Source organism: Heterodontus francisci, chromosome 15, assembly GCF_036365525.1.
Source record: "Heterodontus francisci isolate sHetFra1 chromosome 15, sHetFra1.hap1, whole genome shotgun sequence".
Lineage (NCBI taxonomy): Eukaryota > Metazoa > Chordata > Chondrichthyes > Heterodontiformes > Heterodontidae > Heterodontus > Heterodontus francisci.
Window position 1 is genome coordinate 15,512,060 of NC_090385.1, and position 18,286 is coordinate 15,530,345.

At 44.6% G+C, this 18,286-nt stretch overlaps 1 protein-coding gene across 6 annotated transcripts in view; it reads left to right on the forward strand.

Moving 5' to 3' along the window:
* Positions 1-18,286, forward strand: part of si:zfos-2326c3.2 (mitogen-activated protein kinase kinase kinase kinase 4) — a 337,746-nt gene that overhangs the window by 255,358 nt on the left and 64,102 nt on the right. For all 6 annotated transcript variants that reach the window (XM_068047135.1, XM_068047137.1, XM_068047139.1 and 3 more), the window contains 2 exons: positions 3,046-3,189; positions 15,766-15,900. In XM_068047135.1, the coding sequence (XP_067903236.1) occupies positions 3,046-3,189; positions 15,766-15,900 (279 nt within the window). The remainder of the gene's footprint in view (positions 1-3,045; positions 3,190-15,765; positions 15,901-18,286) is intronic.

Sequence of the window (18,286 nt, forward strand, 5' to 3'; positions counted from 1 at the left end):
ATGGGGTAATAATAGTAGGGGATTTTAACTTGCCCAGTATCAACTGGGATAGTCTTAGTGCAAAAGGCTTAATGGGGGCGGAATTCTTAAAATGCATACAGGAGAGCTTTTTGAGCCGGCACGTAGAAAGTCCTACAAGAGAAGGGGCAGTACTGGACCTAATCCTAGGGAATGAAGCCAGACGAATGGTAGAAGTATCAGTGGGGGAGCATTTCAGGGATAGTGACAATAACTCTAAGATTTAAGGGAGTGATGGAAAAGAACAAAGAAGGACCGGAAATAAAGGTACTGAATTGGGGGAAGGCCGATTTCAATATGATAAAACAGGATCTGGCTAAAGTTTACTGGGAGCAGTTACTTGTAGGAAAGTCTACATTAGACCAGTGGGAGTCATTCAAAAAGGAAATAGTGAGAGTTCAGAGTCAACATGTATCCATTAAGGTGAAGGGTAGGACCAACAAGTCCAGGGAACCCTGGATGTCAAGGGATATAGACGATTGGATCAGGAAAAAAAAGGAGGCTTATGGCAGATTCAGAGCGCTGAAAACAGCGGAGGCCCCAGAGGAGTATAGAAAGTATAGGGGGGTACTTAAAAAAGTAATTAGGAGAGCAAAGAGGGGACATGAAAAAACACTGGCGGGCAAGATAAAGGAAAATCCAAAGGCATTTTATAAGTATATTAAGGGCAAGAGGATAACCAGGGAAAGAGTAGGGCCCATTAGGGACCAAAGTGTCAAACTGTGTGTGGAGCTGGAGGACATAGGTAAGGGTTTAAATGATTACTTTTCATCTGTGCTCACTATCGAGAAGGATGATGTTGGTGTAGAGATCAGGAAGGCGGATTGTGATATCCTTGAACAAATTAGCATTGAAAGGGAGGAAGTATTAGCTGTTTTAGCGGGCTTAAAAGTAGATAAATCCCCAGGCCCAGATGAGATGTATCCCAGGCTTTTATGTGAGGCAAGGGAAGAGATTGCAGGGGCTCTGACACAAATTTTCAAATCCTCTCTGGCCACAGGAGAGGTACCAGAGGATTGGAGGACAGCGAATGTGGTAACATTATTTAAGATGGGTAACAGGGATAAACCAGGTAATTACAGGCTGGTGAATCCAACATGAGTGGTTGGGAAACTATTGGAATAAATTCTGAGGGACAGGATTACTGTCCACTTGGAGAGGCAGGGATTAATCAAGGATAGTCAGCATGGCTTTGTCAGTGGGAGATCATGTCTAACTAACTTGATTGTATTTTTCGAGGAGGTATTGAGATGTGTAGATGAGGGTAAAGCAGTTGATGTAGTCTACGTAAACTTCAGTAAGACTTTTGATAAGGTCCCACATGGGAGATTGGTTAAGAAGGTAAGAGCCCATGGGATTCAGGGCAATTTGGCAATTTGGATCCAAAATTGGCTTCGTGGCAGGAGGCAGAGAGTAATGGTCGAGGGTTGTTTTTGCGAGTGGAAGCCTATGACCAGTGGTGTACCGCAGGGATTAGCACTGGTACCCTTGCTGTTTGTAGTGTACATTAATGATTTAGACGTGAATATAGGAGGTATGATCAGTAAGTTCGCAGATGACATGAAAATTGGTGATGTCGTAAATAGTGAGGAGGAAAGCCTTAGATTACAGGACGATATAGATGGGCTGGTAAGATGGGCGGAGCTGTGGCAAATGGAATTTAATCCTGAGAAGTGAGGGGTGATGCATTTTGGGAGGACTAACAGGGCAAGGGAATATACAATGGATGGTAGGACCCTAGGAAGTACAGCGGGACCTTGGTGTACTTGTCCATAGATCACTGAAGGCAGCAGCACAGGTAGATAAGGTGGTTAGGAAGGCATATGGGATACTTGCCTTTATTAGCTGAGGCATAGAATATAATAACAGGGAGGTTATGATGGAGCTGTATAAAACGCTAGTTAGGCCACAGCTGGAGTACTGTGTACAGTTCTGGGCACCACACTATTGCACTGGAGAGGGTGCAGAGGAGATTCACCAGGATGTTGCCTGGGCTAGAGCATTTCAGCTATGAAGAGAGACTGAAAAGGCTAGGGTTGTTTTCCTCAGAGCAGAGAAGGCTGTGGGGGATATGGTTGAGGTATACAAAATTATGAGGGGCATTGATAGGTTAGATAGGAAGAAACTTTTTCCCTTAGCGGAGGGGTCAATAACCAGGGGGCATAGATTTAAGGTAAGGGGCAGGAGGTTTAGAGGGGATTTGAGGAAAAATGTTTTCATCCAGAGGATGGTTGGAATCCGGGACACACTGCCTGAAGAGGTGGTAGAGGCAGAAACCCTCACAATATTTAAGAAGTATTTAGATGAGCACTTGAAATGCCATAGCATACAAGGCTATGGGCCAAGTGCTGAAAATGGGATTGGAATAGTTAGGTGCTTGATGGGCGGCACAGACACGATGGGCCGAAGGGTCTGTTTCTGTGCTGTATAACTCTATGACTCTACAGGGCTATAGACCAAGAGCTGGAAAGTGGGATTAGGCTGGATAGCTTTTTTTTCGGCCAGCACTGACACGATAAACCAAAAGGCCGCCTCCTGTGCCGTAAACTTGCTATGTTTCTATGAGAAGTTCCATCAGAGCCTTGTCTGCCTGTTTGGGTGGATGTAATAGACACCTCTGCACAATATGAAGAAGAGCAGGAAGGACTCTTCATATCTTTGTCAATATTCCTCCCTCAACCAAACCATCAAGACTGGTCACTTATTCAGTTGCTGTTTGTGGGATCTTGCTGTGCGCAGATTGGCTGCCACATGTGCCCTTAATATAACATCATTTCAAATTTATTGGAAGTGAAGAACTTTGGGATATCACAAGGTTATTATTTAATGGAATATAAATGCAAGTTCTTCCTGTTTTACAACCAAGCAGGGGAAGATGGAACATTATTTTGTTCCACTTGTTCATTGAATTGGTAATCACTTTCGGTACAAGCAGTTTAATGTGTTCTAGGTCTTACTGTATGAAACCCGCAGAGTAAACTGCTGCAGTCATTACTTGTTCCCCTAAACTTGCTTTGATCTTTCCAGGTGTCAATCTGCTGGTGGGCACAGAGAATGGGCTCTGGTTACTGGACAGGAGTGGACAAGGCAAGGTTTATTCCTTGATCACTCGAAGGCGCTTCCAACAAATGGATGTATTGGAAGGATTGAATGTACTTATTACCATATCAGGTTGGAAATATTTTCAAGTTCAGAGACTGTTTTGTTAATCTTATTCATATCAGTCAATGCTGTTGATGGGTTTGTGCGTTGTCTTAATATAATAATTTAGCACAGGTCAAATCACCTTGTTGTTGAAGGTCTGCAGTAGCATCACTTCAACAAAAATAGCATTCTTTTCAGAAAATAATGCAACTGAAATGTGCTGTGATGTTCATTTTTTTTTACCTCCCAATCCTTGCTCATCGATCCAAAAAAAAAGAACCCACAGTCCCTCCATTGCATCACCTAATCATTCCCAATGTTAATCCCTTTTTACATGGCAAAGTCCTTCCTGACATTTGTCCTAAATTACTCGTTCAATTATGGACCCTTGTTCTAGTGTTTTGGCTCGCCTTAAAGTGTTGCTACAGATTTTTCTTGTCAATCTTGCATCGTATAATCTTGTATATTTCCAGAATGTCACTCCTTGCCGATTGAGTGTACCCAGAGGCACAGTGTGATTTCTGTGCCGGCAGATCTACTGTGGACATGATCTCCACTACTCCAGCCAGAAGAGAAGTGTAGGGAACAGAGTATATCCCTTTACCTTACTTTCGTAGATCTCATGAAGGTATTCCACTCTGTCAGCAAAGCAGGGCTGTACAAGATTTGGGGGAAAATTAGCTGTCCACTGAAGCTCCTCAGAGTCATCTGCTCCTTCCATGACAACATACACTGCACTGTACAGTTTGATGGCTCCATTTCCGACAGTTTCAGAGTGAAGAATGGAGTGAAACAGGGTTGTGTTCTAGCCCCCACTCTGTTTGGCATCATCTTCTCCATGCTCCTGACCTTCACCTTCCCTGCAGATATGGAAGGAGTCTAATTGCACACTAGGTCAGACGGCAAGCTCTACAATCTATCAAGACTGAAAGCGAAGACAAAAACACATCACGTCCTGATCAGAGAACTCCTCTACATTGATGATGCTGCACTAGTCGCTCACACAGAAACTCAGCTACGAGGACTCATGGGCTGTTTCTCCTGTGCCTATAACTTGTTCTCCTTAACTATAAGCATCAAGAAAACCATGGTCATGGGGCAAGATGTTGCATCTCTGCCCCTGATCACGCTAAATAATACCCCACTGGAAGTGGCTCGCAAAATCTGCTATTTTGGCCGGAGTTTTACGCTGGGCAGACGGGAGCCGGACTCCAATGTAAATGTCGGTGCCGAACCCTCTTCCACCCAGCCTGGGGATCCATCCTGTATTTTACGGATCCCCCGGCTTTAATTGGCCCGAGGCGGGACTTCCACCCACTTGAGGGAGGAAGTCCCACCTCAGTGAGTTGCCGGCCAATCAGCGGGCCGGCAGCTCCTAGTCTCAGGAGCGCCACCAGGAGCGGTGGCCACTGCTGGAACTGCAGCCCAGCTGACCGAGGAGGATACCAAGGAGCCGGGACTGAAGGTAAGTTTCGGTTGCCTCACCAGGGGAATCGGTCATGCCCTGGTGAGGCTAGGGTGGTCGTTTGGGGGGAAGAGGGGCATCTTGGATCCCGGGGTTGGGTTGGGAGGCGGGGGCGGCCCTCAATTGGGCACCCTGTGTCTGATTGCCAGGCACCTCCCCCCACTCCCCCCGAGGTGCGGAAAGGCCGGCAGCTATAGCTGGTAAAATACCAATGGAGGCGGGCGAGGGCTCTTAAATGGCCGTTAAGTGGCCACTTAAGGGTCTTGATTGGCCTCGGGCGGGCAGGCTGCTTCTCACCCACCGCCAAATCTCCGTAAACTTGGTCGGAGGCGGAATCGGGGCGGTTAGGCCTCCCGGAGATTGCCTCTCAATTTTACGCCACCCCCACGCCACCATCCCACCCGCTGGGGCAGTGTAAAATTCCAGCGTTTGGGTCCACGGTGACAGACAATCTGTCCCTTGATGCAGAGCTCGATACATGCATAGGGAAAGCAGCTACCACCTGTGACTGACTTGCAAAACGTGCATGGAATAACACCCTTACGACCAAACTGATGGTTTAAAAGGTCTGTGTTCTCAGCACCTTGCTGTATGGCTGTGAAACATGGGTGACTTACAGCTACCAGGAAAAGAAGCTAAAAAATTTCCATCTTTGCTGTCTGTGGTGCATTCTGGGTATATCCTGGCAGGACAAAATCACAAATGCAGCAGTCCTCTCAAAGGCAGAGCTCTCAAGTGTGATGGCACCAATCAAATAGAGGTGGCTTCAGTGGATCGGACACGTCCGCAGGATGGAAAATGGTCGCATACCCAAGGACCGCCTGTATGGTGAAGTAGCCGGGGCCAGTCAATCAGTGGGGCGCCCAACTCCACTTCAAGGATGCTTGCAAGTGTGACATGAAGGCGCAGTGGTTAGCACTACAGTGGCGCAGTGGTTAGCACCGCACCCTCACCGTTCCAGCGACCTGGGTTCAGTTCTAGGTACTGCCAGTGTGGCATTTGCAAGTTCTCCCTGTAACCGCGTGGGCTTCTGTCGGGTACTCTGGTTTCCTCCCACAGCCAAAGACTTGCAGGTTGATAGGTAAATTGGCTATTGTAAATTGCCCCTAGTGTAGGTAGGTGGTAGGAGAATTGTGGGGATGTGGTAGGGAATATGGGGTTAATGTATGATTAGTATAAATGGGTGGTTGATGGTCTGCACAGACTCGGTGGGCCGAAGGGCCTGTTTCAGTGCTGTATCTCTCTATGACTCTAAATGTTGGCTATCGTACTTGGGAGTCACTCGCTGGTGAAAGAGGGAAATGGCAACACATTCTGTGGACTGGTGTGCACTACCACGATGACTACAGCAGCTTGGCAACAGGTACCAACGTCAAAAACAACAACTCACAGAGTCACTTGGCAGCTTCACGTGCAACACTTGTGACAGAACCTGCTCTCAAGGATTGGCCTTCACAGCCATCAGCAAAGGTGCACCAAGAGAAAACACCCCACCTAAATGGATTGTTTGCTGCGTGTCCATCATCTTTCATAGATGGAAGGATACCAACACTAACTCCTTCCAAGACTAAAGTACCCCATTTTCTCCATTCTTTCTTTGTAACTCAGTCCAATGACTCCAGAGGGACCAAACTTTCTGCTATTCTCTGCACCCTCTCCATGGTTTGACCATTATGTTGTGGTGACAAAAACAGCATTCAAGCTGTGATTCAACCAGTTGTAGCATGTGATCCTCTGACTTCAACTCAACAGACCTAACACCATAATTATGCACACTATTTGCTTTATGCATTGCTGCTCCGTAATGATTTGCCACATTGAGTACCAAATCTACAATGACCCCTAGATCCCTTTCTACGTCACCTTCATTCTCCCTGAAGGGCTTCAGCTGTTGGCTCAGTTGGTAGCACTCTTGCCTCTGAGTCAGAATAGTTATGGATTCAAGTCTCACTCCAGCACTTGAGCACATAGACCAAGAAAGCTGTCACTCCAGTGCAGTACTGTGGGAGTGCTGCAATGTCAGGGTGCCAGCTTTCAGATGAATTTTAAACCGAGGCTCCATCTACTCTCTCTGGTAGATGTAAAAGATTCCGTGGCACAATTTGAAGAAAAGCAGAGGAATTATTCCTGGTGTCCTGGCTAATATTTGTCCCTAAAAAAAAAAAAGATTATCTGGTCATGATCACATTGTTGTTTGTGGGAGCTTCCTCTGTGCAAATTGGCTGCCACGTTTCCTACATTACAACAATGACTACACTTCAAAAGCACTTCATTAGCTGTAAAGCACTTTGGGATGTCCTGTAGTTGTGAAAGGTTCTATATAAATTCAAGTTTTTCTCTCTTGATCTATTTCTGCACCATCCCTCGGACCATTTGGACACCCATTTTCCTTCCATTATGCATTACCTTCCACTAGTCTGTGTTGAATTTTATCTGCCGCTCTTCTATTTATTAACATATGTAACTTAGCATTTATTGCAGGTCCCTACCTTTTTCCTGTTACTTATGAGTGCCTCCCCTCAAGACCCCTACAATTAAGTATTGTCTGTAAATTTGACCACTTTGCATGGTGTTTCTGAATCTTAAATGTTAATGTAAATTAAGAACAGAATGGACATCAGCACTGCTCTCTGAAGGTCTCCACTCAGTATCTACCCCCCGCCTCTCCACATGGCTATCACTCCCCTAACTAGTACCAGCTGCCTCGTTTCCTTCAGCCAATTTCTTACCCACATCCAGGTTTCACCCCCTACTTCCAGATTCAATAACAGCCTTTTTAATGAACTTTTTCAAAAAGTTGCATGTAAATTGAAGTAGACCTTATTGCATGGTTTTCCGTTGTACGCTTAGCATGTTACTTCCTCTTAAAAATCAAGGAAGTTGACCCAATGGGGCCTTCCCATTCTGTAGCCATGTTAGCTGTTCTTAAACAGATCGTTATCCCCAGATAGCCCTCATATTATCTGCTGAGATTGATCCATTAATTTCCCGATTATTGGTGAAAGACTGATGTGATTGCAGTTTCCTGTATTATATTTGCTGTATTCCTGGGTATGATACTGGCTTTTTTCTATTCTGATGGCACCTGTCCAATCATCAGTAACTATTTCACATTGATGATCATTAGTGTCCTCCTTAGTATTCATGCCCTGGGTTCCTTTGTTTTGAGCCCGTCTTCGACAGCACCTTCCAAACTTGTGACCTCTACCACCTAGAAGGATAAGGGCAGCAGATGCATGGGAACACCACCACTGCAAGTTCCATTCCAAGTCACACACCATCCTGGCTTGAAACAATACATCGCTGTTCCTTCACTGTCTCTGGGTCAGAATCCTGGAACTCCCTTCCTAACAGCACCTACACCCCAAGGACTGCAGCAATTCAAAAAGGCAGCTCAGCACCACCTTCTCAAGGGCAGTTAGGGATGGGCAATAAATGCTGGCCTAGCCAGCGATGCCCACATCCCACGAACGAATAATTAAATAAACACCCATGAGCCTCCATCTTGTGGACATTAAAGTCTGTAAATCCACATAAATTATTTCTCTTAATACATGTCTTATTGCCATAGTCTTCTCTAGTGAATGCTTTACAGAGGTAATCACACTAAGTGTATTAACTAGCTGCTCGACTTCAGTTAGATTCCCATGTTGCATCCTCTTTGACTATCTCCCTGCAGTTATGATGCTGGAAGAATTTCTTGCTATTGCGGTTAGGATTTTCAGCAGCATTCATTTTCAGTTCCTTCTTTGTCCCTCTGATCACCCTTTTCATATGTTTCTGAAGTGTCCTGTATTATTCCCAGTGAACCTCCTCACCCTTCTCTCTGCTTGGTGCAGCTTATTTATCCTTTTTATTTCTCTTGATAAATAATTTCCCTCGATCTGTTTTAGTTCTATCCTTGTGCCCTTGTAGTTGGTCTGTTTAAAATGTTTGGTCCTTGGCAGCATTGAATCCCAAATCATCTGGAACTTAATCATGTTGTAATCACAATTACCCAAGGGTATCATGAGTTCCATTTTCTGTATGCTGTTGGGGTCACTTAGCATTACCAAGTCGAGCAGAGGAATGCTTCTGGGTCGTGAAGCAATCATGCATTACATTTACCAATTCTAACTCTAAGCCACTTGAGCAATCCTGTTTTATATTGGGTTGGTTGAAATCCCACGTTATTATAACCTTCATCTGTTCACATCTCCTCCTGATCACTTGATGAAGTATTGTGTCCTTCCTTTTATTCGAAGCTGGTAGATTGTAGCAAAGCCCTTGTGTTATTTTAGTTTTCTTTGTATTGGGTACTTTTGCACTCACGGTCCACTTCCTTTGCCTTCCAGCTGTCTCTGACATATACAATACTCTCTCTTTGCATTTCTGTTCTATTGTTGCTGAAAAGCCACTGCCTCTTGATGTTGTCTCCATCTACTGGAGTAATCATGTCCCTGTCACTCCAGTTATTTAAAATGCTCCCATGCACACACCAGTTCAAGAATTCCTCTACAAATATTCTCAGAGTCGGGTTTATGCGGAATAGTAAAGATTTACCTTTGCCTTTTCCTTTGAAATTTAAATGTACCTGAATAGCAAAACATTTGCAGAGCTGTGGGACTAACTGGATAGCTCATTTAAAGAGCTGAATGGCCTCTTTGTGTGCTCTGTGGTCATATAAACAGCATCTTATGAGACCCTTGGAAGCAGGACTGGAGTTGGGACCAGAAGGGCAATCGGAAAGGTTGTTGTCGGGTTGATGTTCCCGCTTTCAAGTGATCTTGCCGGAGGCAGATAATCAACGGAAGCAGTTACCTGCCTGGCAGTGGCGAGTAGTCAATTAGTGGCATTTAAGTGGCCACTTAGGGCCAAACTGGGGATGTGGCCAGGATTTTACTGGCAGCGAAGGGGTCTCATGTTGTGGACGAAGCCCAGCAGGTCTCTGGAGGCAGCGTCCTGAAAGCAGGCCGGGGGTCAGAGAAGCCTCCTTAATTTATCCCTCCCTCCCTACCCCTCACCGAAGCTGCTTCTGCCATAAGGCCACAGCTGCGGCCACAGGCCTTCCTGTGGAGCAGGTTCCCCCTCCACAATGATGGCCTGGCAGCTGTGACCACAAATAATTTTAATAATTTTACAGATCTTCCGAGGGCGCCTTCATCTTGACCTTGGGGCTGCCGGCAGGACATCATGGTGGGCCCTGCCAGTGGGCCAGCCAGGTGCCTGTCCCATGGCAGTCCCAAAGAAGGCCTCTTAATTGTCCGCCTTTGGTAAGATCATGTAGGCGGGTGGCCAGGCATCACCATCGGGGTTGGGATCTGTTTTTGGTTCCACCCTCAGAAAATCTTGAAAGGTGGTAAAATTCTGCCCTGTGATTCCAAGTGTTGCCAAAAACTGGATCCACTATTTTTCCATGTGTTAAGTTCCTGCTCCCCTTTGGATAACATTCATTATTTTGTCAATGTATTTGGCTTCAATTCTCTTCCTGTCCCCTGCCTTCTCTTCCCATCCCCTCCATTGTCCTATTGCTAGTTTATATGGTCCATGATACTCGCCTCTGTGTTCTGCACTAATCTTATGGTTCCCGTCTGATTATGCTGCAGCTATCTTTTCAGAGGCAGTCCCTCCTATCCTGAAAATCGTCAAAGTTAGCGAACAGAGTGCCACCATTATAGTTACACCAGTTTACTGGTCACCTGCTTAACTGATTAACTCATCTGTTTGCCCATCTTTCCTTCTGCTTCGCATATAAAACTTACATAGCAAATGTTCTTTTCCGTCAATTGTCTTCCTTTCTTTCACCCGCTTAATTTTTCCTGATTTTCTTTCCTACATTACAACAGTGACTACACTTCAGAAGTACTTCATTAATTGTATCGTGTTTTGTGATGTTCTAAGATTTTGAAATAATCTATATAAATACAAGACCTTCTTTCTTAATTTCTAAATTTCTTTCTCTTTGCTTAGCTTTTTCTTTTTCTCATAAGGGATTCCTCCCTCGTCACATCGCCCCACAGATGATGCTGTCCTTTTTATGGTATTTCACTGATTTACTTTTGTCCACATTTTAATGATCTCTTCTTTTTGTTGTCCTTCTTCCCAGCTTGTACAGGGCCATCTCCTGAACACCTGCCCCCTAGGCCTTACTAATGCTTACTGCATCATTGAGCAATAAGAGCTGCACGAAGCAGGACTAGTTTGGTCAACATGTGAAAAAAAATGTTGCAAATACTCAGCCGGTCAGACAGCATCTGTGGAGAGAGAAACTGTGTTAGCATTTTGGGCTAATGACCTATCGTCAGAATTGGAATATGTTACAGATGCAACAGGTTTTAAGCATGTACCAAGGCAGGGAAAGAGGGGAGAGGAGGAAAGGACAAAAGGGAAGGATTGTGACAGGGTGGAAGCCAGGAGAGATTAACTAAACAGCAAATTCATTTCCAGCACCTACTGTCTGAAAAAAGTGGGGGCAGAGGGTATGATCTGACATTGTTGAACTCAATGTTGTGTCCAGAAGGTTGTAAAATGAGGTGCTGTTCCTTGAGCTTGACTATTACAGTTTAGGAGGCCAAGGACAGAGAGGTCAGAGTGGGAGTGGGGCGGAGAATTAAAATGGCAAGTGAGCATAAACTCAGTGTCACACTTGCTTAGTTTCACTGACCCTTCTTGTTCCTTCCCTCACCATGAGAACTTATTGCACCTCCAGATATCTGGTCCAGCTAACGGCCCTCCAAAATATTTAAACTCACCAGATGGAAAAGTACAGCCAGCAGCTCATTCACTGGCACTCAGTTCCTCTTCCCCTCCCAGGCTTTAAAAACTATTTTGCAGGATGTCTGTAAAATACTGACAGTGGTTCCTGATCAAGGACAAGCACAACATAAATCATTATTCTGAAAGGGTCAGCAAGCCTCAGCAGTCCATGGTTTTGATACTGTTCCTTACGCCAGCTTTGACATAGCACATTTTCCGCACCTTCATTGATGGTTAGGGAGTGGACGTTCTTACTGATAAATTTTATATGTTATTCCACAAGATAATAGGGTTCAATAGCCTTTATTGGCTTTCATAGGAATTAAAGCATACAATGTTAATTATTAATAATAATCTCACATATATTTAGGCTGAAACCAAACAAGACAGGAGGTTCAAGCTCAAGAGGATCACCTGGCCAAGCCTTGTTAAATTCAGCAGTATTTATTCTAACTCCTCTTTTTTAATTCTTTCTTTCAATCAGGTTACAAGAGAATTTGCATGCTTCAAAGTATTACCTCATCCAATTAGCTAGACTTCAGTTTTAACAAGAATCGCTCCCCATAACATGACTCATGCTCCCTAACTTTTCAGATCTATGGCAGTTGCCTTTTCGAGGCTGGAGCTAACAGAAACAGTTTGCGGACTCCACTGTATCGCTTATCATCAAAGACTGTCCCTGCTTCTGTGTCTCTGCAGTAACTTGTCATTTGCTAATCCTTTCTGAATGGAATTCCTTTCAAAATAAAATGTTTTCCTCACAGAAACTTACTTAAAAAGCAAAAGCTAAAAGCTAAGAATGTTCCTGGGAATGATGGTCTTTTATCGTTTCTCACGCACCCTCATTTGTATTCACCATGTACAGAAGCTGTGGTTTCCAGTACATCTAGTGCTATTACACTCTGTCCAGCTGGTGGTGCTGCAAACCACTGGGCCAACATCACAGCGCTGTGAAATACCAAGATTTTACAATGAATAATGCAACAAAACACAAGGATTACAAATGCCAATTTCCATCTAGCATACAGTGATTACTGTTCATCCCTTAAAGAAGTATTGTGGCTGCAGGCCAGTCTGAAAACAGTCTTACTGTGTAGCAGTAGATAGACACTGTGATATGGGCAAAGATAAAATAAATGCCTGCAGATAAATTCAGATCAGAATGAGTATTGCATTTCTATTAGGCCTACATTTTAACTCAAACCAGAACTGTTTTAAGAGAATTTAGAAATCCAAAACTCACTGAAAACTTGGTTAATTAGCATCAGTTGAGAATAGATGGAGGTTCAGGTGTGGATCTTCAAATCTGAAGCAATAACTTATCTGTTCTCCGTACAAATGCCAACTCACTAGCTGAGTGTTTACAGAATTTTCTGTTTCTGATTGCCAGCACCTGCAGTTTTTCTAATTTTGCTGCCTCTTCCCCCATTGTTAAAAATATTCAAAAATCTTATCTCTTTGACTGACTTTGGTCATCTCTTCAACTCCTCACTTCTGTTTCTCCTCATTAGAGGGTACGGTTGTGTAATGGTAATGTGACTGGGCTGGTAATCCCAAGGCCTGGACTTGAGAAGGAGTTCAAATCTCACCATGGTAGTTGGAGAATTTAAATTCAATGCGGAGGGGAAATCCCCCCTTAACAAGGAAAAGGGAGTTAAGGAGGGATTTCTGGAGAGTAGGGCTGATGCGGTTGATAGCTCTGTGACCTAGAATGAAGTGGGTGGAAGGAATAGGTGATGTGGAGGAGGCTAGATTTGGAGGACCAAAGAGTGTTTTTTGCATTATACTTACGTCAGCTTTGACTTATGACTGGAGGAGGCAGTAAAATTGGGTAATTTTAGGCACTGAAAGAGTACACTGGTATGAATCAGAGGGGAAAGAGAAAGAAAATGAAGATGATTAAGAGTATCTTGTACATCCCACTTGCCTTTGTCCCATGACCATGCTTTCAGCTGTATATGCCCAAAACTCTGGAATTCTCTCCCTAAACCTCACCCCCTCTCCATCTCTCATTCTGCCTTAAAACCCTACCTCTTTACCCAAGCTTTTGGTCACCTCTCCTAATATCTGATGTAGCTCAGTGTCATTTATTTTGTCTGATAATTCTCCTGTGAAATGCCTTGGGACGTTTTACTACATTAAAGCTGCAATATAAATGCAAGTTGTTGTTAATGAGTACCCAGAGCAAGTATTTTTGCAATAATATACTATCCAGAAGCATTTCCTTTCATCATTCAGTCCCATGTTTTGTCTGTTTCCTTACATTGTGCCTGTACATTACAGAAACTGTGGCAAGTTTGTAGTGAATATTTTTATGCTGTAATTTGACTCTTGCTGAGTGTGAATTCTGTAAAATATTCAAAAGATCTGCTGGTTTAAACACTGTCCCAGATTTCATCCATGTATTTAAAACCACACAGATGTTACGCTGCAGAACAGATGTATACAGATGGGAAGGGTCAGTGTCAGACTGAGTCCATAAGGGAGTGATGAAGAATGACTTGGATGAGTGCCACTCCAGTGTCAGATGACACTGCTGCAAACTCTTGATGCTGCACAACCACCTTAAGTGTTCAGACGTCACTGGCATTTTGTCCCCTCTGTTGTGACCATAATTGGGTGATTTGTGGGGTACATGTCAATGATGAGAAACTCCTTTGCTGTTTACTCCTATTGTATCATGGTTACAGTGGCCGATGGGTCTTCTGATTGGCAGCAGTTCCCTTATCGCTGGCATCGATTTGGAAAAGACCCAAATTAATGTGTTTGAGATAACGTGGATTTTTCTTCACATTGAATATTTCCAATGGTACAGTGACAACAAATTGAAAGTCACCTTCAACATTCACTCCCTCCACCACCGACACACAGTGGCAGCAGTGTGTACCATATACAAGATGCACTGCAACAACTCGCTAAAGCTTTTTCAACAACACTTCCCAAACCCACAACCTGTACCACCTAGAAGGACAAGGCAGCAGATGCATGAGAACACCACCACCTTGAAGTTCTCCTTCAAGACATACACCATCCTCATTTGGAACTATATTGCCTTCCTTCACTGTCACTGGGTCAAAATCCTGACACTTCCTCACACACAGCACTGTGAGTGTACCTGCACCACAAGGACTTCAGCAATTCAAGAAGCTGGCTCACCACTACCTTCTCAAGGGCAGTTGGGATGGGCAATAAATGCTAGGCTTGCCAGCAATGCTCACCTCCCATGAACGATTGAAAAAAAAAATCTGCATTAACTGTTGCCTAGTTTTTCCACGGCAGCTTAATTAGGCAGAACTTGCGTTCAGCAATGTGTTAGTTGTGGAGCGCTGTTGTTTCAATACTGGAGTAATTTGCCCAACAGTTTTCAGCGTGCTATCTTTCATCCAAGAGGATGAGATGTGTCAGTTGTTAAGTCTTACCTGCTCTGAATTTGTTCAGTGAAATTAGCAAAAAGTGATTAATCTGCACTGCAAACTTTACATAGGATTACATAGAACTTACAGCACAGAAGCATACCATTCTCTCCAACTGCTGATGCCAGTGTTTATGCTCCACATGAGTCTCCTGCCGCCCATCTCCATCTAATTCCATCTGCATGTCAATCTATTCCTTTCTCCCTCATGTGCTTACCTAGCTTCTGCTTAAATGCAATTTTCCTGGGCTAAAATCGAAGTCACAATTTTTGGATACATAATTACAGGGCTTTAGATCACTTTAACAAGGCGACCATGAAGACGACTGCATTTTGGTTGGGTGTTAGTATTTCTAGCTTCCCCACTGTGAAAATGCAGGGTTGAATGACATTGATATTGAGATTACAAGATTGGATGCCATTTCACAACAGTACAAATATGCTGATTAACAGTGGGACACGTTTAAATAGAGTAGGATAGTCAATAGTTTACATTCATCAATAGATAGGTTTGAAGCCAATGAACAGACACAAGCAGAAGCCTCACCTCTGATCCTGTGACATCTGCTCTATTTACACTGTAGGTTGTAGATTGCTCAGCACTATCACTGTCTCATAAATGGCGCAATGTGCGACTTAGTTTTCTGACGATCTTCACTCTTGGCAATGGAAGGATCAGTTTCCTGATTGCTGTCACGCACATAAGGAAGCCCAGCAGAGCTGCCCGTGGAGATGTGGTAGAAAATCATTTTTAGAATATTTTCAGTAGGGTTTCCTTGTCATTGAAGGTGGCCCAGCATTGGTGATCGCTCTGTAATACATGACTAGGCCAGTCACCTCCCTTCATGTACATTTTGCTGGTGATTCGCAAACATCAGTGTTTCAGCAGTGAATCCCATTTTCAATTGTCCAGTGTCATGTTATTCCATATGTAAGATGCAGGTCAGACTCAGGGCATGAATGTTCATTGTTTTGCTGTTCCACCCCACAGGGAAAAAGAACAAGCTGCGAGTTTACTACTTGTCGTGGCTAAGAAACAAGATCTTGCACAATGATCCTGAAGTGGAAAAAAAGCAAGGCTGGGTCTCAGTTGGAGATTTGGAAGGCTGTGTTCACTATAAAGTTGGTAAGTGTTGTGTTCTCTGAAGATGGAACATTTACTGGTCTAGAATATCTGTGTAAAGGGCTGTTGTCATTTCTGTTTTAAAGATTTAAGTTGCCCGTCTGACATCTAGAAATTCAATTATTCTAAGCGGACCTCGATAACCATGGGGGACCACTTCCAGTGAAAATGGAAGTAAAAGCAAAATACTGCAGATGCTGGAAATCTGAAATAAAACCAAAAAGTGCTGGAAATACTCAGCAGATCTGGCAGCATCTATGGAGAGAGAAGCAAAGTTAATGTTTCAGGTCAGTGACCTTTCATGAAAGGTCACTGACCTGAAACGTTAACTTTGCTTCTCTCTCCACAGATGCTGCCAAGCCTGCTGAGTATTTCCAGCACTTTTTGATTTTATTCCAGTGAAAATGGGTTCAGGGTACAACGTACAATGTGTAAGCGTGTCCTGAGCCTCCTTTGCACAAATCTCATTGTGCCTTATCTGTGGTCCCTGGGGTCCTTCATCATGCATCACCTGGTCTCCAGCCACTCCACATCCTCATCATCGGAGGATACATTGTGATCCACGAGATCCTCATTGTTCAATGCCTCCCCCCTCTGCAGCACCAGGTTATGCGGAGTACAGCAGACCACCACAATACATAAGACCCTCTCTGGGACATACTGTAGGGCTCCCCCAGATTGATCAAGGCACCTGAATCACATCTTGTGAAGGCCTATGGCCTGCTCCATGGTTGCTCGGGTTGCCCAGTGCCAGTTGTTGTTTCCTCTGCATCCGTACATGGATTCCTCAAAGGCGAAAGTAGTCATGTCCTCAATGGGTCTCCAAGATCCATCCCTGAAAACACGTTGGGTGTGGGGGTGGTGGGGGTGGAAAAGCTGTGGCACCTGGGACGGCCGAAGTATGCAGACGTAGTGGCTGCTTCCCGGGAACCGTGCACACGCCTGATGGATCTGTCTTCGGTGGTTGCAGACCAGTTGTACATAGAGTGAGGGGAAGCCCTTTCTGATGACGAAGGCCGCTGGCTGGTCTGTGCCAGCCATGATGGCCACATGCATGTAGTCCCTGCACCTGGGGGAATCTAGTGATGCCCAAACCCAATGGACCTCTCAGTTTGACTGTCTGGATCAGTGCGGTAGTGCACACAGTTGCTGGCCTTCTTGAAAAGGGCATTGGTCACTTCCTTGATGCACTGATGTGCGCAGACAGCAAGATACTACATAATTCTCCTGTGGATCCCTGGAAAGATCCAGAGGCGTAGAGTTTCAATGCAATGGTGATCTTCAGCACCACTGGCATTGGGTGTCCACCAACCCCCATAGGTCTCAGCTCATCCTGCAGCACGGCACAGGACTACTTGCATGCCAGAGGAAGCAACATGCAATAGACTGAGCTAAGCGATCCCACAACCAACCAATCAGATCAAAACTTTGCAGTCCTGCCACATCCAGTCATGAATGGTGCTGGACAAATAGACAACAAACTGGAAGAGGAGGCTCCACAAATGTCCCCACCCTCAATGATGGAGGAGGCCAGTGCAAAAGACAAGGCTGACGTATTTGTAATCATCTTCAGTCAGAAGTACCAAGTGGATGCTCCATCTCAGCCTTCTCCTGAGGTCCCCAGCATCACAGATACCAGTCAGCAGCCAATTCAATTTATTCCACGTGATAACAAGAAACAGTTGAATGCACTGGATACTGCAAATGCTATAGGTCCTGACAACATCCCGGCTGTAGTACTGAAGACATGCTGCAGAACTAGCCGCACCCCTAGCCAAGTTGTTCCAGTACAGCTACAACACTGGCATTCATCCAACAAAGTGGAAAATTGCCCAGGTATGTCCTGTCACAAAAAGCAAGACAAAACCAATCTGGCTAATTACTGCCCCATTAGTCTACTCTCAAACATCAGTAAAGTGATAGAAGTCTCATCAACAGTGCTATCAAGTGCCACTTAAACATCAGTAACCTGCTCACTGATGCTCAGCTTGGGTTTCACCAGGGCCACTCAGTTCCTGACCTCATTACAGCCTTGGTGCCAACATAGACAAAACCACTGAACTCAAGAGGTGAGCTGAGAGTGACTACCCTTGATATCAAGACAGCATTTGACCCAGTAGGCATTAAGGAGCCCTGGCAAAGTTGAAGTCAATGGGAATCAGGGGAAAACTTTCCACTGTTTGGAGTCATACCCAGCACAAAGGGAGATGGTTGTGGTTGTTGGAGGCGAATCATCTCAGCCTCAGGATATTGCTGCACGAGTTCCTCAGGACAGTGTCCTAGGCCCAGTCGACTTCAGCTGCTTCATCAATGACCTTCCCTCCATCACAAGGTCAGAAATGGGGATTTTTTCTGATGATAGTATGATGTTCAGTACCATTTGCAACTC